Here is a 24340-nt window from a genome sequence, read left to right as displayed (position 1 = left end):
TACAGTGACTTCCTTACTACAATTTTATATTAAAATACCATAATGTTATCTTCTGAGCTTCATCATTTTGAGCCCTGTATACCAAAAGTCCATATCCAACAGATTCTTGTGTGTCTCATGACAAAACATGCATATGACTGCGTAACTAGTAATGATGGTTACATTCAATTTAGCTAAATAAGCTCAGTATTAAGTATTGATCGTTTACACTCACAAACCACTGAAAACATTTGGATTCAGACTGACCTTGCCCTGAGAGCCCGAAGACTGCCAGCACTGCTCTCCACAGTCTACGAGCCGAGACGCTTGGTTGATGGAGGACGACACGCTGAGATTCTTCACCACTCTGGACCACTCGTCAATCAGCATCCCACGCTGACTGCTGTGATGCCTCTTCAACTGCTTACCTGAACGCCCACTGAACGTGGGTGACTGACCTACAGGTCGGACATCAAGGGTTAGGTCATGAACAAATGGACACATACGATGAGAAATATAGCAAATCATTTGCTTTTAAATTGATGTTTAAAAAAGCTTGGGACTGGCCTGGTTCATTTATTCGTCCGAATGAATGTCTAGGGTTGTGTTTACGGGTCTTGAAGCAGCTCTCGCAAAAGTCAAAGTCATCACAGCTACGACACTTAAACCTGGGTCCGTTTATAGGGAACATCTGACATCCGTCACACCTGAAGTCACAAGAATGATTGTTAGGATGTTGTCCCAAAGTGAACCTCTCCCCATCTGCCCATATCATTGCATGCCATCACACCTGACACCAGGATGCACGCTGGGCACAAGCTCCATCTCTGACAGCAGTCCTGTCCAGTGTGATTGCTGAGAAAAGTCTACGATCACATCCTTCCCGTTGGCACTGAAAGCTGGATACAAATATTTCCATTTAACCTCGGCAGAGTCAATCCTGTCATATAGTCTTGAGCTACATCGCAAAAATGAGTCACATCATATGATCTCACCTTTGACCACACCCACACTCCTGTGAGTGACAGATCCCCACTTGTACTTTGGCGTTGTAACCGAAGGCTTCACTCGTACCTTATCGCCAATCTTTATGTGAGATGGAGAACTCTGAGGAGGAAATCCTGGAAGACACAAAGGGTGGAATTTGAAAAGCCAAAACATTTTAATTAATGTTTTCGATACAATAGTATTGTATGCGCTTTCATAGTGGGGTAGAAAAAAGATTACCCAGCAGTTCAGTGTGGATGTACCGAACCCAGTAAGTTCCTCCCTTCTGCTGCCAATCACACTGCACGTTTAGATCATGCAGACCGTCTCTGTCTAGCTTGATCACTTTACCCACATCTCCTTCATACACCTCCTCATACGTCCTGCAGCATCGCACCATCATGCCCACCTACAACACACACAGGTCTCAGATCAGCTCATCAATAACACATTCAGGATTCTCAGACACCAATTCAAGTGACCACACTAACTGTCTCATAAAGTCTGAATGCTTGAACCTCAAAGCACACATCAAAACTTTTTGGCCTGGTTTCACAGACAAGGCTTAAAGGAGTCATGAATTAAGACATCAATTTTAACCTGAGCTTTTCTTATATAAGATTCGTATTCAAGCGAACATCCTGTAAGTGTCAGAACTGAAAACGCCCTTGTTACTGAAATTACAACTGTTATTGACACCAGGCCCAGTGAACGCCAGCGATTGTTCAATCCCTGGTTGTGGAAGAACGGAATGCGTGGTTAAAGTTTATTTTTCAAGACGTTCCAGCTCACGTGGGTAAAATATTGAGTGTTTGTTCGCTTAATTTCACCGCGGATTCCTTTGTGAACAAGGCACAGGTCGATGCTGGATTTGCGGAGAGACTAAAATTAAAAAGCAGTGCAGTGCCGTCAATATTGGATCCGATAAGAATGGCGCAGCAATTTTATGTGAGTAAAACTTATTCGTACTATGATATGCTTGTGCTTGTTATGCCCTGATAGCCCTATTCGCACGGGATTAGTATTACCTGGGGACCTCTTGCCATTTGTAATAATTGAAGAGGTTGTCTGTGATCTTAATCCCTTGCGAATCGGCCATGTCTGTATTTTGTAAAGTAAAAATTCCCTCACAAATTACCTACCATATTTTGACAAACACCGAGGTCCTGTGAAAATATTAGTCCCGTGCGTATCGGCATCTCTGTGATTTGGCGGGCTCATATATAATTTTTCAAGGTTTTATCCGCCGTTTGCGAATAATGGACGCTGTTTTGAAATGTTTTGATATTATTTTCGGTGCTGGGTCATATCCATAAGTCTGCCAACACTGTCGTTTTGACCGGGAGTCTCCCGTTTGTTTATTTATCATGTAAACTCTCTTAACATTTGAGACCCGCGATTGCAGTGATCTTCTGTCCGGTTCGCGATCACGGGTCTCAAATGCAGACAGGTATGGTCATATATCATACAACTATAGGCTATACAAACTATACGCAAAGCCTTGCCATCATATCCAGGAAATAAGTCCGTAAATATGAGTAAAATCACAGGCTTCACTTATCCCGTGCGAATGCGCCACATGAAATACAGATGTGGGGAGGTCATTTCTAAATCACACGAGGTCCCCAGATAATACTAATCCCGTGCGAATGGTGCTAATGTGTAACCTAACGTTACTTGTCTAACCAAATTCACAGAAGGCTCCAACTAAGTTTACTACGCAAACTGCTATCCAATCATACATATAGCATTACTTCCAAGTCTTCAATGCGGCACACCCATTAAAATCGAGCATTTGTCGAGCCGGCCTCAAAACCCAGGTAGAAAACAGCCTATTACTTCTTGATTTTGATGTTTTTGAATGTAAAAACCACGCGAATGTCATAAGTAGACCTCATACAAAAGTATAAAACAATAAACAAGGCCAGTTCATGACAGCTTTAAATGAAAGTTTGAGCTGTCTGAACTGAAAAGAAATTGCCCTGACAGGCTGACATATCTTAAAATATGTCATTGCCATTGTTTTGTCTCAAGATGCACACCAGTAATGTTTTTATCAATGGCATTTTAATAAATGCAATTTAAATATGCTAATTTAACTAAGGCATGGTCCTGGCTTAAGCGAAGCCTTGTGTGTGAAACCGGGCCTTTGCCTTGTATTTTAAAATTCTAAACTTTAAACAACACAGGTATACTTGAGAAGCAAAACTGCTTAAGATATTAATACATGTTTTCAGACATTTTTTTATCCAATTATTAGATGCTTTATCTTGCTTTAAATGTGTTTATTTGTTATTTATTCTTAAAGCTTCTGTAAGATTTTTTGTTTGTTAAAATGAACAAAAAAGTATCCCAAACAGTTTCCTTATCTTACCCCAATTTGCAACTGTAAACTTATAATAATGATTTATAATTTGAGCTGTCAGGTACCATTTCACTGCAAATATGACTAACTCAAGTAAACACTTGTACATAAACTAACCTGCAATTTCATTCTTCAAACAGAGATGGCGATATAGAGGCAAAGGGTAAAAAAGGCATACTCAAAGGCATAGTTCACCAAAAAATGAAAATTCTGCCATGAATTACTCAACCTCAAGTTGTCCCAAATCTGTACAGTATGAATTTCTTTGTTTGGTTGAACACAAAGAAAGATATTTGGAAGAATGTTAGCAACTGAGATTTCTGGGGAACCACTGAATAACATAGTAGAAAGAATTAATGTATTTTTTTGTTCTGTTGAACACAAAAGAAGATATTTTGACGAATTTAGGAAAACAAACAGTTCTGGGGCTGCTTTGACAACCATTTTAATGGCAGTCAGTGATGCCTCAGAAATCTCAGTTGCTAAGATTCTTCCAAATATCGTTCTTTGTGTTCAACAGAACAAAGAAATTTATACAGGTTTGGAACAACTTGAGGTTGAATAACTCATGACAGAAATTTCATTTTTGGGTGAACTATCCCTTTAAAACAAAACAAACAAGTTACAAATAGGATACATCTAAAATAGGAAATAATCTAAAAACTAGTCTTAATATTCTTTATATACCCTATTTACTTACTAACCTCTTATGTACAGTACCTTTTAAACATAATGGTTTAATTGTTTTGGGGATTTTGGGATATTTATATTTTAAAAAATTGCAAGGTTCCTGTAAACCAGTGAATGTGCGAGCTCAGTTCTTCACCTGAATGTTCTCTCTCACGTATACAGCATAATCGTCATTGCTCTGGAAATCGGACCTCTTTTTAAACGTCTGACTCTCAGTAACCACGACTCCAGGAGGCTGATGTGCAAGAGAAAGACCATCAGTTAGCATTTAATGAGTACAAGACATTCTACACCTCAAATTTGCAATTATACGCACGACAGGGAAGGCAGGCTCAGGTTCCTCCAGCTCCTCCAGCACTTCTTCATCAGAGTACTCATCTGACACCGTGTCAGCATCTGACAGATCTGTAATGTGAACATCTGGATGGTCCAACAACCAGCCCACCAATGCCTCCACACCTAAAACCCAAACAAACATTCATTCACATGTAAACTGGAATTATGCACACAAATATTTGTCTCATATATCCAGTGGTGTGATACCTGGCACTCCAGAGGTGCCCGTGGTTCCAGACAGTGATTTGAGGGCAAACTCAATGTTTTTCCTTTGAAAGCCCATCTCCATCAGCTGCAGGACGATGGGAACAGGAGGCACAGGTGAGGTCTTGTGTTTCTTCTGTTTGGGTGGGCGCATGTGCTGCACAGTGACGGGAGTGGTGGCTTCACTTGAGCTGCTGTCCTCAAACAGAGGAGACGACGGGTGTGTGGATTCAACCGCGAGGTACTGACACACAGCCAGAGCCGCTGCCTAAAACCCACACATACACCGTAATGAAGATATTTGGAATAAATTATAGATTCATAAGGAATCACCAAAGTGTATGTTTTTTTTTAAAGAACAACTAGCATTATATGTGTCTGATAGACATTTTAAGCAGAGGATGGAGGAGTAGACATGCTCTTTGACCTCCAGTTCCTGTCGGTGGAAGATGGCTTTGATTGGAGAAGGTTGAGTGGATGCAGATAACAGCTGCTGGAGGAGGATGAGGGGAGGCTGAGGACCCTCAGGAGACAAATCACCCACATCAGGTGATGAAGCGCACTGATCCTCTGAACAGAAACACAAATAATGTCAATTTCATGTGAAACAAACTGTTGTTTTTTTATGAACACATTCATTATTACAGTAAAGGGATAGTTCACCCAAAAATGAAAATTCTGTTATTATTCATTCACCCTTATTTCGTTTTAAACGTGTAAACGAGTCTTTCTTCTGTGTAACACAAAAATAAGATATTTTGAAAAAAGGCTTTTTTTGTGTCCATGTTCTGCATAAGAAAGTCATACATATTTGGAATGACATGAGGGTGAGTAAATGATTAAAAGTTTTTAGGTGAACTACCCCTTTATTTGATCAGTTTGTCCTTTAAATGTTGGATCTTAAAGCAGGCATCCAAAAGCACCCCCGGTATATTTCAACATATGAACAACAGGGGGCAGAAAAGTGACAAAACTGGAGGTTGTAGCAGACAGCGAGAGGACACGTAGAGGTCTTCACAAGTCCACTTTGACGAGTGCCTCGGACACGGGTAGGGTCTGATATTAATGTCCTCGGGTAATTTAAAATAGACGAGTGTTTGCCGAATGGCCCCGAACTGTCCGGTACATTGAGCGTGCACCACGCATGCATGCGTGCAAAGCCATTGAGATTAGAGTGATGAATGTTTCATCAGCACTTTATGAACAGCTTTAGCGCACGTTCAACTCGGACAGAAATAGTTTAAGAGTATAATAGTTCATTAAAAAAACTTTAATTTTTCAGCAGGATACTGTTTTACGCTGCGCGTAATTCATTCAGTTTTCTTTTGCGCGATTCCCCAGAGATGCGGTAAATAGCAGTGCAGTCAAAACTAGCAGATCCACAATTTATAAGGCTATGGTATCATTATTTTCTTCAAATACTTTGGTCACAACTGAAAGCCCAATTCAGAAATCAGTTGATGGAGCAGCGGGCCAAATTCCCCGTTAGGATTTTCTCTAACGTTAAGTGCTCCCAGTGGTGCGTGCAGACCTGCAGGCTGAACACACATCGATGTCATTTATATTTGGGTCCAGTCGGGTTTGAAAATAATTACCACCAAGTCGGGTCGGACTCGGGTCTAATTTTATCAGGTCTGCCTCGGGTCGGGTATTTCTTTCTTTTTTTTTAAATTAATTTATGCACTTCAGGTTCGGGTAAGAACTGATTTGGGCATTTCGGTCAGAAGTCCTCTAATGACACTAGTGTTGTTTTTGGCGGCCTGTTTTAATTTTAGTTTTAGTCTAGTCTTTGTGTCAAGCTGTCATTTTAGTTTTTATTAGTTTTAGTCACGTTCATACACTTTTTAGTCTAGTCAAGTTTCAGTCGACTAAAAGTCTGAGCATTTTAGTCTTATTTTAGTCAGAATTATCCATGACTATTATCCATGACTATTTTCCACGTCTATTATCCACGTCTGATTTGAATTTACGGCCATCGGTAGGGGTGGGAATCTCTAGGCACGTCACGATGCGATTCGATTACGATTCAGAGGGCGAATGTGATGATAAAACAATTCTCGATGCATCTTTTTCATATACAAATTTTCTTTTTCTCGCTGTGTGTAGCATTTGTCATAACCCAGACCGATTTTACTTCCAATATACTTTATTAATAAAACAAATGGAAGTGATTTGGCAAGTCAACTGGAAGGTTACATTTGCCAGCATTGCAAAGAACCAACAGGAGAAGAGTAAGTGCCCTCAGTGCCCTGTAGTAGCATACAGAATGCAGTAAATTAATGCAGACTTTTCTTGCACATAGCACTGGAGCTAGAGAGGTTTAAAGTTATTATAGTTCACTAAAGTATTTTTTGTCGGAGTGTTCAATTTAACGGGACTTTTATTTTGACGGGTCTTTGGTTAGACGCTTGAGTTTTTCTGTTTAACGATAGCTTCACTCAAACAGTAAACGCTCGTAAAATAAACTCAGAGCAACTCTGGAGATGAAGTTCTTGTGTTCATATCCTCATACAGTGCAGACGCAGATAAATCCTCGACCATCACTCGTGTTGTATGTTAAACTGTGCACATAATTCATTCAGACACGCAGAACAGCCAGACGACATTTAACTAACAGGATTCCGCCATCAGACGAAAAAACGTTATAACATTTCGTCTCGTTTTGGTCAACGACAATGAAGAAACATTTTAGCATAGTTTTTATTTTGTAAACCACATTTAGTCTCGTTTTTATTCGTCAACAATATTGCATTGTACATTTAATTATAGTCATCGTCACATGACCAGCATTTACGTTGCGTCTCGTCTCGTTTTCGTCACGTGATAAAGGTTCGTTGACGACCATATTTCGTCGACGAAAGCAACACTAAATGACACCGGGGTTTTTCCTGCATAGAGAAATCGGAGCCGACCTCCTGTCGTGCCGCCTCAGGCTCTCGCCAAAATTATGTTGTGAGTCTTCACAAGAAATGCTGCGTGCATTTAACAGACTGTCGTTTGTAACTGCACTTGTGACATTACGCCACAGTGGAGGCGCCGTTTCATTATCAGCACACTGAGGCGCTAAAAAGTTGCAGAACAAGAGCCAGCCTGTGTTTCATGGCTGTTTGTTTTGCATCCAAGTACGTTTAATTTCTTGAAATTTCTTAAATTAACATGACGTACATCATTGTAATGTCTTTAGCTGTGCAGTTGGATCGTTGAATCAGCGTATACTGTACACAGAGAGTTTGCCAGTATGAACGCACACTGTGTTCAGAACGACTCGCACACGAATGACTCATTTGAACCGATTCATTTAAACTATTGAACTTTTCAGTCACTAGCGAATATAAGAGATCTTTGAGTCATTTAAAGTGAACCACAGAGAATGCAAGATGTGAATGAGCTTTGCTCATTTAGAAAGTCTGTTTAATTCAGTTGGCTATTGTGGGCTGAAAAGTTAGTTGAAAATCATAAAAAGCTTTAATTGATAAAAAAAACATTTCTGTTTAGTTAAATAAAAGTAATGTTTTATATAACTTAATAATTGTCATTTTTATCTAATTTTGTTAGAACTTTTAATATGTCAAACTCAAAGTCACTTTGGTTAAGCCACTTAAAGGTACGGTAGGCCTACGTGTGTGTGTGTGTGTGTGCGTGCGTGCGTGCGTGTGTGTGTGTGTGTGTGTGTGTGTGTGTGTGTGTGTGTGTACAAGATCAGGATGGCACCACCTCCGCCTCATTTTGAGCCAGGTAAAACCCTGGACACATGTCTATCAACACATCTTCAGAGTCTTTTGTAATATTATTGCAGTTAACTGATGAACTGATTTTCATTTCAAAACACCACAGAATGACGAATTGTTCAAAACTGATATATTTTTCTTGTTTACTGCATTTGGATCTGTGTTTGATAATAACAACCTCAACAAAACAACACACACAAAATAAAAAGATAAATAAAACAGACATATAGAACAGCCAGGAAAAAACAAACAAAAACAGACAAACCAAAGAAACAAAATCGCTCGAGCAGCAAAACAGAATATGTCTCGCAAAAATAGGTACTGGTCTTACCCGGAGGGTCAGGACTAACGTCTATGACGGCTGCCTGAGAAAGAATCTGCCGGAGTTTGTCCTGATGGGACAGGAGAGCCCGCGCCGCCTTCAGGATGAAAAGCCTAAGCTGCTGACAGCGTAATAAATGCACATCCACCTGATCTGCTGCAATGACAAACACACAATTTATTATTACACATACGTAAATGTACTCACGTAGCTTGGGTTGAGCTTTTTTTGCTTTGATTTCAAATTCAAAATTTTGTTGACTGAAGCAGAAAGGATGTTAACATGATAGACTGGGCAGAATGCCATCAGATCACATCAGGAGACAGGTGGGTTATATGGATTTGTCAGCACCTGTAAGTCCTCTGCTGAGGGATTTCTTCATGCGTTGCTTCTCCAGCTTGCTTCCTGCTAAGTTGACCAGCTGTGCCCACACAGTCAGCATGGGCTCGGTGAAGGGCAGATTCTGAATGCTGAATGAAATCATGTGAACCTGAAAAGAAATCCAGACAGAAAACAAAAAGCAAAATATAAGCAACAAACATACTGTACATGCATATTTTATGTACTTTTGCAGTGTGTATACCAGTTACATTTGACATATATTCTATTCCTAATATGTCCAAAAACACCCATTACACATTATTAATGTAATAAGTCTTTCACAAAGTGTATTGCTGTAAAACATATCAAGGTCATGGCATCCTGCCACAAATCTACCAAATAAACACTCTTTTATTGTTATTCTACAAATTACAGTCTGTTGTCCATCTGCACCCTACGTGGTGGAGCATATGTACTGGTTTGAGCTGGCTGAGCAGGCACACTTTGCAGGTCCTCATCTCGTGAAACTGCACAGTGATGCGTCCTTTAGGCGTGATGCGAGTCACGGTGCCCTCCCCGTATTCCTCGTGAACAACAGGTCCACCCAGACGCAGCCGCCCATCGATCCCACCAATGACTGCCAAGACAGCCATCAAACTGCCAACTGCTGGAGCTTCGGCGTTGGGGAGGTAGTCTTCAAGCACCACCTGAAATTCAGGGTTAATGTGCACTTGTAATACTTGTAACAAATAAACTACTTGGAAAACCTAAAAAAAAATGACGTCCAAATTCTGACTTACTGCTTCCGGATGTCTGCCTGCCATGATGTCACCGATACCGCTGAGCTGGGAGTTAATGTATTCGTTAATGAGGCCGTTCCATTGGCTGAGAGAGTGAAGCGTACGCAGTACGCCGACTATTTCCTCTGCTAATGTACTGCTGTGGGTGGCTGTCAGAGAGGCTTGAGGGCGGGACTTTCTTCTACGCATAGAACCGTCTGTAAAAAAAACAAATATACATAATGAGAAATGCAAAAAAACTAACTACTTTAAAAAACGGAACATAGTGAGGGAGGAGTTATAGTAAGTAAGAGTAAATATACAGTACCTCTAAGGAGAGGCAGGTCTGAGGAACAAGTGCTGAGGAGACTGCCCAGGAAACCAAATAGTTTTTCCACTAAGAACTTCATATCCTGAGTGCGATCCGTTTTGTCCCAGGATGGCAACACTGCTTGCAGCAGCCGGAGGGCAAGAATCTGCCAGGGAGCGAGGAGACATGTTTTAAAATGTGACCTAAAGATTGTGCTGATTTAAACCCTCTAGTACTATTTGGATTGTATTTACACCCGTGTTAATTTCGTTAACGAAAACTATGACGAAAAGTATTCGTTAACGACATGTTTTCACTGACGAAAACGAGACGATAACTAAATAAAAATGAATGCATTATAACGAAAACTGTAATAAAAATATACTGACATTTTCGTCAACTAATAAAAACGAGACGAAAATATTCTTGTCCCACCTGGCGGACATCAGATTGCGCGCATGTGCTGCTTATCTCATATAAACGGCAGAGAGAAGTCTCTGGGAGAAGGGAAAGCATAGGTGTCTCCACGCGGTTTACAAAGCGTCTTATTTTCCTTCACGATCGCCGGTAAAACGCCGCAAACTTGAAGCGCGACTGCAGGCGAGTCACCCCGAAACACATTACGAAGGCAAGCTCAAGTGTTTTTATATGCGCCTATGTTAACTTAACACGAGCTGCTGCATAACGTGAAATGCAACAAAGTCAGCCAAAAGAAACCAGCGCTGTCCTCTACTGATTATAGAAGTGATGAAGTGAGTCGAACTGTACATTCCAACCAAGTATGTAACATGTTTGCATGACTAAAGAAATGTAATACAATTTATATAATATGTCTTTTTGAAAGCTATCTCATTCATTGCTGTCTCAAGCAGAGACAGTGCAGCGCTTACTTCAAAGAAGCATGCCATGAGCCAATAGCCTTTGAGTGTGAGCCCTGTCAGAGCGTTTCATTGGTTGAATGAACACGCCCAACTTAACGAGGCAATTGAGTCAAATGGGACTGAATGAACTGGAACATGTCGTTCATGGTCTAATACTCTGCGTTCCAACAATGCATATCTAGTTACTGAACTTTTCTGAAAAATAAAGGTAATGACCTGGTTTAATTTTATTCTAAGGTGAAGTAAATTATGTCAAAACAGTTGAATCTTTTTATGGAACATTTAATTACACCAAGTAAATGATTTAAACCATTTAGATTTTAGTAGACTAAATATAATGTATATTTATTCGACTAAAATGTTTTTCATATTTCGTCGACTAAAACTAGACTAAAACTAAAATGATGGGGTTGACTAAAATGTGACTAAAACTACATTGCATTTTCGTCAAAAGACTATGACTAAAACTAAATCAAAATTTGCTGTCAAAATTAACACTGATTTACACATTAAAGTACCAGATAGAGCCATATTAAGAATCGAATACTATAATCGATTATTTGAATACCATAGTATATGTAGTATGCATTCAAGAAAAGATGTTGTCTATGTTGCTCCGTACAAGGTTATTTGTGTCATCGAAAATAAAGGGTAACTCATGTATACATAAAAACAAGAGTAGTATGCTACAATATGTTGAACACAGTTATGGTGCATTAGACAAGTACCTGTCTCTGTAGTGTGACGGCAGTGAAGGATTGATGTCCCTCCACGATTCGTATGAGTAAATTGATCCAGGCTACTGAACTGAGAGTGCTGCACATCTGAGGCATTAGTGCTATACTGCGAATAAATCCCAGAGTGCACCAGGTCCTGTGCTGTTCACGGGACACCAGCTTATAAGAGGAACATCCTGAAGAAGAAAGGGAAAGATATATAGAGCAAAATGTAGCAGCATTTCAATGCTTGTATAGAAATTGAGAAAAAGAGGCATTTGTAGTCCTATGTCCATATAAGAACACAACTCAATTACCTAAATTCTGCTTGTTGACGCTATAGACATAAATAACAGTAACAATGGTAAAATTATAATAAAAAAGTAATAATGGTTTATTAGCGTGTATGCAACAATGTTCTATGGCAGACAGGCAGCTTTTACTGTAAAATGGTTTTAACCTTTAAAGGGACAGTCCACCCAAAAATGAAATTCTGTCATCATTGACTCATTCTCAGGTTGCTCCAAACCTGTATACATTTCTTTGTTCTGATGAACACAGAGAAAGATATTTGGAAAAATGTCAGTAACCAAAAACAGATCTTGTCCCCCATTGACTGCCATTGAAGGTAAAATAAATACTATGGGAGTCAAAGGGGGATGAGATCTGTTTGGTTACTGACATTGTTCCTAATATCTCACTTTGTCTTTAGCAGACCAAAGAAATGGTAACAGGTTTGAAACAACCTGAAGATGAGTAAATGATGACAGAATTTTAATTTTTGCGTGAACTATCCCTTTAAACATATAAAGGATTATGTGTAGACCAATACAATTTCATTCAATTACAAGGGATAGCTCACCCAAAAATGAAAATTCTTACGTACTTTTTTTAACCTAATGTCGTTCCAACCCTGTATGACTTTCTTTCTTCTGCAGAATGCAAAAGAAGGTATTTTGAAGAATGCTGGTACCCAACCAACACTAGACTTATTTTTGGATGAGCTATTCCTTTACACCAGACATTCAGGCAAGAACACTTACCAGTCTTGTCATTGGCTCCACTCTCCACCAGTATCCTGAGCAGACCACACAGAGTGCTAACAGCCTCTGTCTGCATCACTTCAGCATGAATCCCAGAGGACAGAGACAGCGTCTTTAACAGGTTTACTGTACTGGTCAACATGATGGCAGTAGGGTGAGCACTCTTCTCCATCACTTCCCCTTCTGAGACACCACAGACAGAACACATATAGAACAATATTCCAGAAGGTAATTAAATGTGACTTGAATATATCTTGCTTTCCAGTAGCTCAGTGGTTAGAGCATGGCGCTAGCAACAGCAAGATCATGAGTTTGATTGGGATTGCACATACTCAAATACAAATGTATTGTTTAATGCAATTTAAGTCACTTTGGATAAAAGTGTCTGCCAAATGCATAAATGTAACGTAAATCTGCGACGACAAGTTTTACATTTATTTCATTTTTTACATTAAATCACAAACTGACCCATAATTCAACATGGCAACATAGAAGGCAGTAAAACACCTTAAATTGGGTAATAAATACTCTGTATTTATGTTCTCATGGATTTAACTGTACCATAGCAGTAGCACTCACCTGTGTCATCTTCAGTGTCCGAGTCTTCTGTGGCAGGTTGTGCGGCAGGTGGTGGCTCAGCCAGTTTAAGGTCATACTTGCCCTCTTTGCCCATTCTATAAGAGTTAGTGCTGCTGGTATCCCACTGAACTCGAATCCAGCCATCTTCCCCCAATTCCCCAATCACACGCCCCAGGCCTGGCGGTGGGCCATCCTACAAACAGCATACAAACACCTTAATGCACCAACTTGCTATTGTCAGGACTTAAGAATGCTGAACTGGTGGAGCCCTGATTCATCATACATGAAGTATTCAGCTTACCTGGTCTCCCCACTTCCAGTCAGGTCCTCTCATGACCCTAGTGCCGATCTTCATCATAGCAGCCAGCTCAGGACCAGATGCAGGCAGAGGGGTGGGGGCTGTCTCTTTCCTGGACTCTTCAAGAACTGTAGCAGATCCTCCATGAGCGGCAGAGCTCAGCTCCTCCTCAGTGCTGTCAGAGCTGGGACCTGTAAAACGCCACCGCATTTACAGAAAATTCAAAACGCTTTCACATTTAAACACAAATGTTTCATTAAAAGTAAAAAAGAAATTTATATTTTGGTGTAATTATATTAAATTAATGTGTCATTGCTACAATTCAATACATTTTGGACTTCAAGACTCTTCAAAAATCATACAGGAACTCTGTAAAAAAATCCTAAAAGTCAATCAAATTTTGTACATAACAAAGTGCCCTTACAATTGAAATCAGGCAACATTTAATATTACTAATACAATACTTGGGACTTGAAAGTTACCGAACTGTAGAAATGACCCTAATGAAAATTCTAAAATGATCCTAAAATATACACATAGTTAGGAATGCATTCTACATGACAAAAGATGACTATCTCCAAAAGAAAACAAATCTTGTGGTGGTGAATGTGGTGCTGACCGATGAGTCTCAGAACGCTTTGGGTGAGTGCGAGGACGCCGGAGTTCAGAAGCAGGCTGAGGCTGTTGGCTCCATGTTTGAGAGTGAGCATGTGAAGCATGGACAGCAGGAAGCGTGCCTGAGGGATGGTACCCAGACTGGGGCCCGCTGGGTTCTCATTAGTGATGGTTTGCAGTGGAACTGGCTGCACACCTGAAGATTGATCCAAAATAATATTCAGCAATACTGCACTTCAAGGTAAACATCATCCAAAAATGAAAATTCTGTCATTATTTATTCTTGTCATTTCAAACCTGTATGGCTTTCTGTCTTCAGCAAAACACAAAAGATATTTTGAAGAATTTTGGTAAGCGAACAACGACAGTACCCATTGACTTGCATTGGGTTAGTGTCCATACAATAGAAGTCAATGGGTACCGGAGTTGTTTGGTTACCAACATTCTTCAAAATATCTTCTTTTGTGTTCTGAGGAAGAAAGAAAGTCCTACAGGTTTGCAATGACAAACGCATAACAAACATAAAGCATAAACACACATCTTATTTAAAGGCCCCCTAATCCAGAAAATGCACTTTTAAATGTTGTTTGAACATATCTGTGTGACAGAAGTGTGTGTACAGAACCACCCTAGAATGATTAAAATCCACCCATTCAGCTGTTGGCATTCCCTCAGTAACCTGACGTCACATTGATTGAGCCCTGCCTATGACTGCTGATGGACTGCTGATCAGCAGTCATAGGCAGGGATATCGAGTGACCCCGCCCCCTTTTAAAATAACCAATAGCGTTTAGTTTACGGCACACAGTCAGCCTGGCAAAGCTGTGTTTAACAGCGTAATAGCCACAGTGTTGTAAAAGTCTATTGAAAAGAATAGGAAGATCAGTGACACCAGTGATGTGTCATTTGAAGTTTGTTATTTACGTTGGTGAGTGACACTGGTGTTTGTCTTCATTACTCATCAAGGCTGTGATGTCCGATCTTCCATATAGCCTCAACTTTCAATATTATGTGTAGACTTGAAACGGGTCAGATACGTTGTGTTTTCTAAGTGGATTTGCGCGCATGATCGTGCAAATGATCAGCTCTGTGCTATCATGTCTCTGAACCGGAGGACACTTGCGTGACACTAGATTTTAATGATAATGTTTACACTGCCTGGATCATCCTGCATCGCCCATCTAGTGCATTATGCGTCATTCACCATGTAGGAAATAAAAAATGTGCGAACAAGTGGCTGATTTGAGGCGCCACTTCCACAGCTCTCATGGTGAAGGGGGCGGGACTCTTTGGATTCTAAAGCGGATTTGATTGGAGGAGAACTCTGACGAGAGGCTGAAGTGTAGCGTGATATCATGGAATTTCTAGATTTATTTGAGCACACGAGCCAGACTGTCAGTTTTGATTAGAACTCCTAAATGCGAATTTTGTCAGCGCTTAATAGCATATCAGTTTATTGACGTCCTTAAGGCTCACTCATTTTTAATAAAAGGAAAAAAAAACATTTTGATTTCACTGGATCTTTAAAGACGTAACGCGGTTGTCCATTCACTCAGAAAACAGCGTGCTCAGTTTTTAAACAAATAACGCGTTTGTCTTGTGCAGCTACTCTCACTTATACAAAACAATGTGTTTGGTTTTTAAAGATGAGACAGTGTTACTCATTCGCTTAATGGCCATTCTCTTCAGTTTTGTTGTTACTAGAAGCACTGGCTCGCACAGCCCTGCGACCAGCAGCTCATTTGCATTTAAAGAGACGCACACAAAAACAGCCTGTTTTTCCTCACAGGCAAGACAGGACATGTTGGGCACAGTTTAATAAAAGCTCTGTGGTGTATTTTGAGCTGAAACGTCACAGACACATTCTGTGGAATCCTAAGATTTATATTACATTTTGTAAAAGGGCAACATTTGGGGCCCTTTAAAGTTTCAAATGAATAATCCAGAACTTATTTATTCTAATTGCTTTTTTGGACAAATAATATTAGATTTAGCATTGTTAGGAATTATGGACTTCAGACATACCCAGCTCTTTGAACTTCACACTGGCCTCCAGCAGAATATTGCGGACGTTCTGGATGGACCACGCATAAAGCTTGCCAAAAGTAACCTCCAGCAACATGCGGTTAAATGGAGGAATCAGATCTACGTCCCTCAGACAGTCAGACAAAGGCTCCCTATTCAGAAAACACATCTTTAGAACACAAACATCATATATTTACTGTATATCAGCATCAGCAAGTATATTTGGTACCTACCCAATATTTGTCGCTTCAGGAATAACTCTCTGCCAGCCGCAGAGCATGGCGTACTGTACAGAAGGCAGGAGGAAGCATTTGGACACCAGCTTCAGCATAGTGTCTATACCCTCCAGTCTGACCTCAGCTCGCTCCAGCTGGACACAAGAGTGAGATGATGTCATCACATCGATGTGGTAGAAAGAGCTATAACAGTTATGCATTTAAATAAAGTCCCTTGTTATTTAAGTGTCATATTGCGTGAAGGAGGTTGACTAGTTAAACTACCTGTTTTAGGAGGCACTTCCTCATCTTCTCCATATCCAGCGGCTCCTCTTTCAAAGCAAACTCCACAATGGTGCTCATGAGGCTGGACTGAGAGGAACCCTGAACGTTGTGCCGAAGCCAGCGGTACTTCTGAACACTGCCAATGGTGTTTAGCAAAGGCTGCCATTTATCCTGTCACACAATTACACACTTAACCATACACCGACTTAAAAAATATCAAAACACAAAATCATCTCAATGCTTATTACCATGCAATTCAATACAAAATTACAAATTCTAATTTGTTTCCGAATTTAACGCTTTAATGCATACATTTGTTAAAAGAGTTCTGTTATTATTTATTTATTTTTTATTTTATTCTGTTATTAAAAGGTATTTGAAGTATTTTTCTTTATAAACAGAAAACCGCCAACCTTTTGGGACTTGACCGTGGTCTGCTTTTTGTCCACAGGCGCGGGGCTTATCGGAGCAGGTGGCTCCTCATTGGTCCCTTCCCTCTCAAGCTTGCACTCCTCGACATCAGCTGACTCAGACTTTTTGGGCACTGTGAGAAACAATCAAAAACACCTTGTAATAAAGTTTACATTAAGTCAAATTATATCAGCAACGTCATTTAACTACCTCTCTTTTTGCGGCGATCTCTGATGAGTTTCTGTGCGATCCTCTTCCAGCGAGGTTGTGAGCTCAGCAGCTTCAGTTTGGACACGATGGAGAGGTCGTTGCTGACCGCAGGTCTAAGTTCATTAAACAGGAAACGCAGCCTCTCGATCACTGGAGCGCACACCTCTTTATAAGAGCGCCCCTGCTCTTGGTGAGTCTAGAGGAAACATCAGACAGGAGAAGTCAAATATCAGGTCATTAGGTCATTGTGAGGCGTTTGACCAGTTATATTCATCTTGCTCACTTTGATCAAAGAACACTTTGCCTGGTACACCATTCGACACACGGCAATCACAGATTTGGGGAGGGATCTCTGTTTCCCCTGGTCCACACCCAAGGCACATTGAGCGACGAGCGAGAGGGCAACATGACCTGTGCAAGAAACCAGAATTCCTATTTATCATTCACAGATCACACAGTTAAAACAGTCAACACAAAAGAAAAAAAATGAAACGTAGTTTCACAGTTTGTAGAAGAACCAGTTTGTTCAGACTACAAGATTTGAGAAACATGAAAACTGCAAAAACGAAACTGTCTGTTGTATGGTTACCGAGGTCTTGATGCTTGAGAAGACAGCAGAGCAGCAGGCGGCCCACTTCCTCCACCGGGTGTTCTGTAGGGAATGTGATGGGAGTAATGAGATGGTACTGTTTACAGCAGCGCTCGATTTGGCATAAGAAGTCCTGCAGAGAAACAAAAAGCATCAAACATTAACCGTTGGAAAACATTTGTAAAACATTCTGAAATCTGATTGGATGAGCCAGACTACTGTAAAATAGCATTGCATACATACGACACAAACAATCCTATATTAATGGTATATTAAATTTTTTAAAACCACATTTTCATTTAGACAATCAACGTTTACTAACAATTTACAAAAAAATTCAGATTTTTTATGAAAAGATTCTCAATAAAAAGAAATACATATTATATTGTATGTTTGACCTTCACAGTGTGGTCCTGGGTGGTGTTGTCAGCGATGGCCTGCAGGAATGGCTGGGCGTGATCGCTAAGGGTGATTCTTCGGCAGTAGAGCTTGGATTTGTCTGGTGTGGTGGTCCCTGGTGAACTGCAGTGGTCCTCATCCTTCTCCTCATTATAATTATAATGGATCTGACTCGTCTGCAGACCACCGAAGAATATCGATGACTGGAGCCATTCTGGAAGGCCAAAGTATAAAGGAGATTTAAAATGGGGAAACCTTCATTTAGTATGTTAAAACTCCATTGGTTCTCCATCTACTTTTCCATCTTCGAATATAAAAATCAGGTTAATTTATTTAAAAAAATAGTCCCCCCCAAAAAAAATCTGTCATCGTTTGCTCAACCTCATGTCATTTTAAACCAGTGAGATTTTCTTTCTTCTTCAAAACACAAAAGAAGATGTTTTGAAGAATGTAGGTAAACAAAAACTAATATTGTATGGAGACGAAACCAATTTAAGTCAATGGGGACCAACGGTTTTCTGTTATTAACATTCTTTAAAATATCTTCTTTTATGTTCTGCAGAAGAAAGAAGGCCATAGGTTTGAAATGACAAGAGGGTGAGTAAATGACGACAGAATTTTCATTTTGGGGTGAACTATCCCTTTAAATCTGCCAAGGTCTAAAACGACACTTGCGATACTATAATATGAATAAACAGACTCACTGGCACATTCTATCTCTATGCGAGAGAGAGGGGTGCTCATAGCCAGATAGGAGGCATGTAAACCTAGCAGCAGACCAAGGTTCCTCTCAGCATCTATCAGAGGGGAGGACAAACTGCTGAGGTCAGGCGTCGTCACCGTCTCCTGATTGGGCTGGAGAAAGACAAGAATGAAACAGCCAATCGGAACCACAACGTGAGGTTTTTCTAATAAAGTGGGCTCAAAATGATAGGTTTGTATAAAGGCGGATATACCTCTATGTACTGGCCCACACAGAAAGCTTGCATAGACTCCCTGGTGTCTTCAAACTGAAGAGCTGCTTCCAAAGCCACCACAGGATCTTCTCCTGCAAACTGGGCTGTGGAACACAAATCTACAATAGAACATGATGTATTCTCCTCATGATTTAAAAAGAAAAAACGTTTAAATAGCATATTACACAACTTCATACCAAGGATGCTGTTCCCAGTCAAAGTCTGAGCCTGGAAGTCTTTGATATCATAGACCTTCCCATCAATGACGGTCCAGAAGCCACCATCCTTATTGTGGTTCTCCAAGTCAGCTTTTCGGATAAGCGACACTTCCTCGTTGTTCTTGGAACTCGATCCGTTGAAAAAGAAACCTGCATGGAAACAGGGCATTACACAAGGAATCAGACCTTTTAAGAAGGAAGTGTGGGGACATAATGATCTCGTACCCATGAGTCCAGGCCAGGCGAGATCCTCATTGTCATCTCTTTCTGCACCAGGAGCGAGATGGTTGAAACGATCCAGGTGCTCGTGCAAAGCCGCGAGGAGAGGGATGGATCCGGTCTCCTGCATCAGGCCAGCATCGCGAGTCAGCAGCAGCACAATGGATACGATCAGCTCTGGTAGCAATACACCTGAAGAGAGAACAGAAGAGAAGTTACTGAAGAAAGAGTCGTTACTTGTTTACTTTTAGGTTGTTCTAATGCTTTTACATTTTTAATGAAGATACAAAAAATATTACAATTACACAAAAACTGAATATAGGTTTGAAAATACACGGTAGTGTCCCTTTAAATGTCAGAAACTGGCTTTTATCACGAGGAAAAGTGCAATAATACAAAATCACATTTTCACCTGTCAGGTCTCCTTCAAGGACACGTGCTACTTCTGCGAAGTGCCGGTGGCTGTTATGGGCGATGCTGGTGGACACGGGAAGAATGTCCCCGATGTGTGTGCACAGCAAAGCCATGTATTTCTTCAACAAAGACCCCACTCCTAGAATCTCAGAGTGACTCAGAGCTGTGACAATAAGAGTTACTGTTAACTAGATCAAGTTCTTGTAAGCAAGCACCGCTGAATCTTGAGGTCATGCCTGAAGAAATTGTTGTTACTTACTGTATCCTCCTACACCTACTGTGCCATTGACACCCACATAGAGCTTGCAGACCAGCAGCCTCTGAAAGCGCAGCAAAAGGTCCAGAGAAGCCGAACGTTCCTTGCTGACCTGCTCCGTGTCTTGGCAGTTCAAAATGCGACGTGCCACTTCTTTTAGACGAGCTATGGTCTGTGAAGCAATGTTCCTATAAACAAAACACACCATAGAGTCTTGACTTTCTTTAGAATTTCTCCAAGTAAGTATGTACAGTGACTGTGTTTTATATTAAGTTCTTTATTTGTGTTTTACTAAAGAAAGGAAGTAATATGCATGGAGGATGGCATGAGGGTGAGTAAATAATGAGAGAATTTAATTTTGATGGAAATCATTGGGATGATTAATGCACTGACGCAGTGGATGTGAGCTGCTCCAGTACCTGAGCAGCTGTTGCACCAGCTGAACCAATGGGAGGCTCTGTTTATTGGCAGACTCGTAGATGCCAGTGTTGATCAGGTCTTTGTCCAGGGTGGTGCGACAGCGATGCAGAGAAGAAGCGCTTGCCTCCTGCTCATCAATCTCCTTCTCTTTTTGGGCCTCCTTCTTTGCTTCGATGTCCTTGTGTAGGGAAGCATAAAAACAGTTGAAATGTTACATTCCAGAGCTTCCATGCATTGAATGACAGAGAGTATATGCAGGGTGATATTTTGCGTATAGGGAGTATTCTTGTATTATGTGGCAGTGGTGTATGGCTGTTCCCCTCGTGGGTAGTGAAATTTCTCCGGTGGGCGGGGCTCTGTGGGGTTTTGTAGATATGAGGGTGAATAAATGATGAAACGACTGATGAATAAAACATGCTGACCTGGATCTCGGCCGTGATGGCAGCATTCAGAGCAGACTCCAGGCCTCCATCTGCCATCAGACTGCTAACCAGGAGATCGATCATGAAGCGACGGCCAGGACTTACGCTCATTTCATTGGCAGATGCTGAAAAACACAGAAATGCTTTTGACCATCAACTCCCCATGTGCTGGAAATAACCATCACACTGACTTTAACGCAAAAAGAGAATTTCTTGCATAACTGCACATCATCTTTACCGATTCTATGGCGACAAGCTGAAAGATCTCACCAAAATTGCAGATTTTATAAACCAACCAAATGCAAATTCTAGTTCTAATGTATTTGTACAGGAATACTTTGGGAATAAAAGTCGGTGCCTGTGCTTTTCCCCTCACACAACTTAGGTAAAAAATGACCACGGATCACTTTCAGATTACTTTGAAGTCTTTTGAGATATCTAATCCTTTTCAGACAACAATGTTTATGATTGCAGATACAATGTTTTCGCAAAGTTTTAACATCATCGTTAAGGGAAAATATAGTTCTGAAGACAAAAGACAAACCCTGTACTTTAAATTTTGTTTTATGTTTTCCCAAAATTCTATTTATTTTTTAAGAAATTTCTATTTTTTCCGTTTTCATTTTTATAGGATTCCGTGTATTCCATTTTTTACTATATAATAGTAACTTGCTCGCCTGAAAAATACTGTAGTACACTGTGGTATTTAATATAGTCAACTAGTAAACACTAGATAACGTAGTATTTATATACAATACTGTACATACTACAGCAAACTGAAGTATGCTACAATTACTACAGTTGATCAATGGATTATAGTTAATACAACAGAATACTATAGCAGGAGTCTTCAACTAAAATTGCTTGAGGTCCAGTAAATGAACCCTCCTTACCAGCTGAGGTCCGGACAAATAAATACCTAAAAATATGAATAGATGGTGTTTCATATCTATACGATGGAATAACAATTTCTGACAACAATATAATGAAGGAAAATGTGCAAAATGCCCTAATCTCTAAACCTGCACTAAACATACATTCATTTCAACATTAACAACTTTAAAAGAAAACTAAAGTGATGTTTTCTGCTGAACTGAGATTAACAAATAGCAGCATCAAATTCAAGCATCAAGTGACTGGACATCCTCTGATAACATTTCAGCTCTTCTTGTGGCTGTTGCAGCTGAAAGGGGGGTTTGTTTAATATTTTCTCTTGGTTCATGTCTTTATTTTCCTTCTAAAAGTGTTTCACACGAAGCATCCATGCACTCTTTTACTATTTTCCCATCAGTAAAGGGCTTGTTATGTTTTCCTAAGATCCACTGTTTTCTTAGGGAACATTCATATGCTCGTTGTTGGGCGGTGAGTGAGTGAGGGAGGACCCGTGTAGATCGCTCCTACTAGCTTTGAGCTAATATATTTTCTGTGTCCTTACCTCGGACTGCTGCGTGTAAGTTTCTTCAAAGTGTCTATGTCTAGTTTCATAATGCCGTTTAAGGTTTCCAATTTTGACAACCGCAACACACTCTGAGCAAATGAGACAAACCGGTCTCGTGCATGTCAATGCAGGAAGAATAAATGCAAATCTCTCAACCCATTCATCTCGGAAAACATGGTTTTCAGCATCAACTTTTCTAACTTTTGAAAAGGACATTGTTTTTCAGTCACTGACAGTTACATCTGTCTGCGCGCTGTGCAGCGAGTCTGTCTCGGCTCTCTTCAGTCATCGACGTCTGAACGTAGCAACAGTGTGCAAATGTTAACTGTCCCAAACTGCTACTGAGCGGACCTTGATGTGCCTGGTATAAATTTGATTGCATTAGAAAATAATGTTAGGCATTCATTTATTTATTTATTATTTCAAAAGGTTTTGAGGTCCGGATGGACGCATCTTGCGGTCCGCATTCGGACCGGAGTCCGCTAGTTGGTGACCCCTGTACTATAGTATACCATAGTAGTTATACTATACTAAAGAATAATTTATGACATATACTGTAAGTACAATGTAAATCCTACAAATAAATGTACTATACAAAATACTATTGTATACTACAGTATGTAGGTATGTCATAATTTGTTCAATTGCTCAATCTGTGGAAATTGTTCAACTGCTCAATTTGTTGAGGCTGTTGCAAAAAGCATAATAAAGTTTCAGTGTGCATTTGTCGATAACATGAAGAGACCTCTCAGAGCAGTTCCAAGTATCTAACATCCTCATAATGACATACAGACACTAGAAATTTTAGGAGCGTCACACGGGTAGTGCATAAACCCGTGCCACTTATTCACTCCGAGAAACACAAAACAAGCAGATCACATATTTAAACAGCAACCGAATAATTACTTACGCTAGTCCACTAATTCAAATTCTATGTTGCATATTTATCAGTATGCATGCTTTCTGAAAGTCAAACCCATGACCTTGCCACTCTTAGCACCATGATCTACCAGTTATAGCTGCTAGGAAGGAACAGAAAACACTTAGCAGCACTAACCCATCGATAAATAAAAGACACAAATAAGTGTTAAGTACTAACCTGTGTTGGGAAGCAGTGAGGACAGGGCTCTTGCTCTTTCCTCTGCAGTAGGCAGTAGCACTGACCAGCCACTCTGGAGCACGGCCTGAGCGGCCACCTGCACAGTGTTTAACACCCCGGCATTGCTGGCCAGCGTCACCACCGTCTGCTTGAGGTTATTAAGCAGCCCGCTGCCCAAGCCCAGACCCAGCTCCTCAGGGTCCACCTGGTTACTGATGGCTGCATGAAGCTGAAGAGGTAGCAAATAAAGCTGGAGTTACTTGAAAGTTCGGAATCAATTTTTGGAGTGTCCATTGTCTATTAAAGAAAAGAAAAACTTAAATTTAAACAAAAGAACACATAAATAAGGTTTAGACCTCTAACCTGTAGTCTGAGCAGATTGAGAGCAGCCACAACCATGCATTCTTTCTCTTGCGGTGGCGGCCAATCAGAGCTGCCATCCATTCCCTCGCTGATCTGTCGCAGAAGAAGGTCCAGCTGCTCGAAGGTCATAGTGCACACATCCACCACGAATGGCACACGGAGCCCGACAGACCACTCAGAGCATGACGACCATGAAAAACTCTGAGAGAAAAATAACCATACTGAACATGTACAAGGCAGAAATGGAC

General features: G+C 40.5%; 1 protein-coding gene across 4 annotated transcripts in view; it reads right to left on the bottom strand.

The window, feature by feature from the left end:
* herc2 (HECT and RLD domain containing E3 ubiquitin protein ligase 2) overlaps positions 1 to 24340 on the bottom strand; it is an 89817-nt gene that overhangs the window by 20554 nt on the left and 44923 nt on the right. The window contains exons 17-53 of one of the 4 annotated variants that reach the window (XM_057339085.1): positions 24093 to 24293; positions 23730 to 23958; positions 21193 to 21317; positions 20770 to 20948; positions 20354 to 20538; positions 20093 to 20257; positions 19687 to 19872; positions 19441 to 19611; positions 19244 to 19362; positions 18992 to 19142; positions 18287 to 18501; positions 17889 to 18021; positions 17583 to 17710; positions 17300 to 17495; positions 17092 to 17222; positions 16679 to 16849; positions 16412 to 16548; positions 16179 to 16330; positions 14158 to 14349; positions 13542 to 13729; positions 13241 to 13433; positions 12662 to 12844; positions 11631 to 11815; positions 10040 to 10187; positions 9733 to 9929; positions 9409 to 9639; positions 8963 to 9101; positions 8621 to 8767; positions 4989 to 5131; positions 4565 to 4829; positions 4338 to 4480; positions 4158 to 4256; positions 1207 to 1375; positions 975 to 1100; positions 770 to 878; positions 547 to 686; positions 247 to 437 (exon numbers count right to left, since the gene is read on the bottom strand). In XM_057339085.1, coding sequence (XP_057195068.1) covers positions 247 to 437; positions 547 to 686; positions 770 to 878; positions 975 to 1100; positions 1207 to 1375; positions 4158 to 4256; positions 4338 to 4480; positions 4565 to 4829; positions 4989 to 5131; positions 8621 to 8767; positions 8963 to 9101; positions 9409 to 9639; positions 9733 to 9929; positions 10040 to 10187; positions 11631 to 11815; positions 12662 to 12844; positions 13241 to 13433; positions 13542 to 13729; positions 14158 to 14349; positions 16179 to 16330; positions 16412 to 16548; positions 16679 to 16849; positions 17092 to 17222; positions 17300 to 17495; positions 17583 to 17710; positions 17889 to 18021; positions 18287 to 18501; positions 18992 to 19142; positions 19244 to 19362; positions 19441 to 19611; positions 19687 to 19872; positions 20093 to 20257; positions 20354 to 20538; positions 20770 to 20948; positions 21193 to 21317; positions 23730 to 23958; positions 24093 to 24293 — 6162 coding nt within the window. The remainder of the gene's footprint in view (positions 1 to 246; positions 438 to 546; positions 687 to 769; positions 879 to 974; positions 1101 to 1206; positions 1376 to 4157; positions 4257 to 4337; positions 4481 to 4564; positions 4830 to 4988; positions 5132 to 8620; positions 8768 to 8962; positions 9102 to 9408; positions 9640 to 9732; positions 9930 to 10039; positions 10188 to 11630; positions 11816 to 12661; positions 12845 to 13240; positions 13434 to 13541; positions 13730 to 14157; positions 14350 to 16178; positions 16331 to 16411; positions 16549 to 16678; positions 16850 to 17091; positions 17223 to 17299; positions 17496 to 17582; positions 17711 to 17888; positions 18022 to 18286; positions 18502 to 18991; positions 19143 to 19243; positions 19363 to 19440; positions 19612 to 19686; positions 19873 to 20092; positions 20258 to 20353; positions 20539 to 20769; positions 20949 to 21192; positions 21318 to 23729; positions 23959 to 24092; positions 24294 to 24340) is intronic. The other 3 variants (XM_057339086.1, XM_057339087.1, XM_057339088.1) reach the window with 3 other exon arrangements.

The sequence above is a fragment of the Triplophysa rosa genome, linkage group LG7 (assembly GCF_024868665.1).
Source record: "Triplophysa rosa linkage group LG7, Trosa_1v2, whole genome shotgun sequence".
NCBI lineage: Eukaryota > Metazoa > Chordata > Actinopteri > Cypriniformes > Nemacheilidae > Triplophysa > Triplophysa rosa.
Note: the sequence above shows the minus strand (reverse complement) of the source record. Positions and strands in the feature narration are given on the sequence as shown.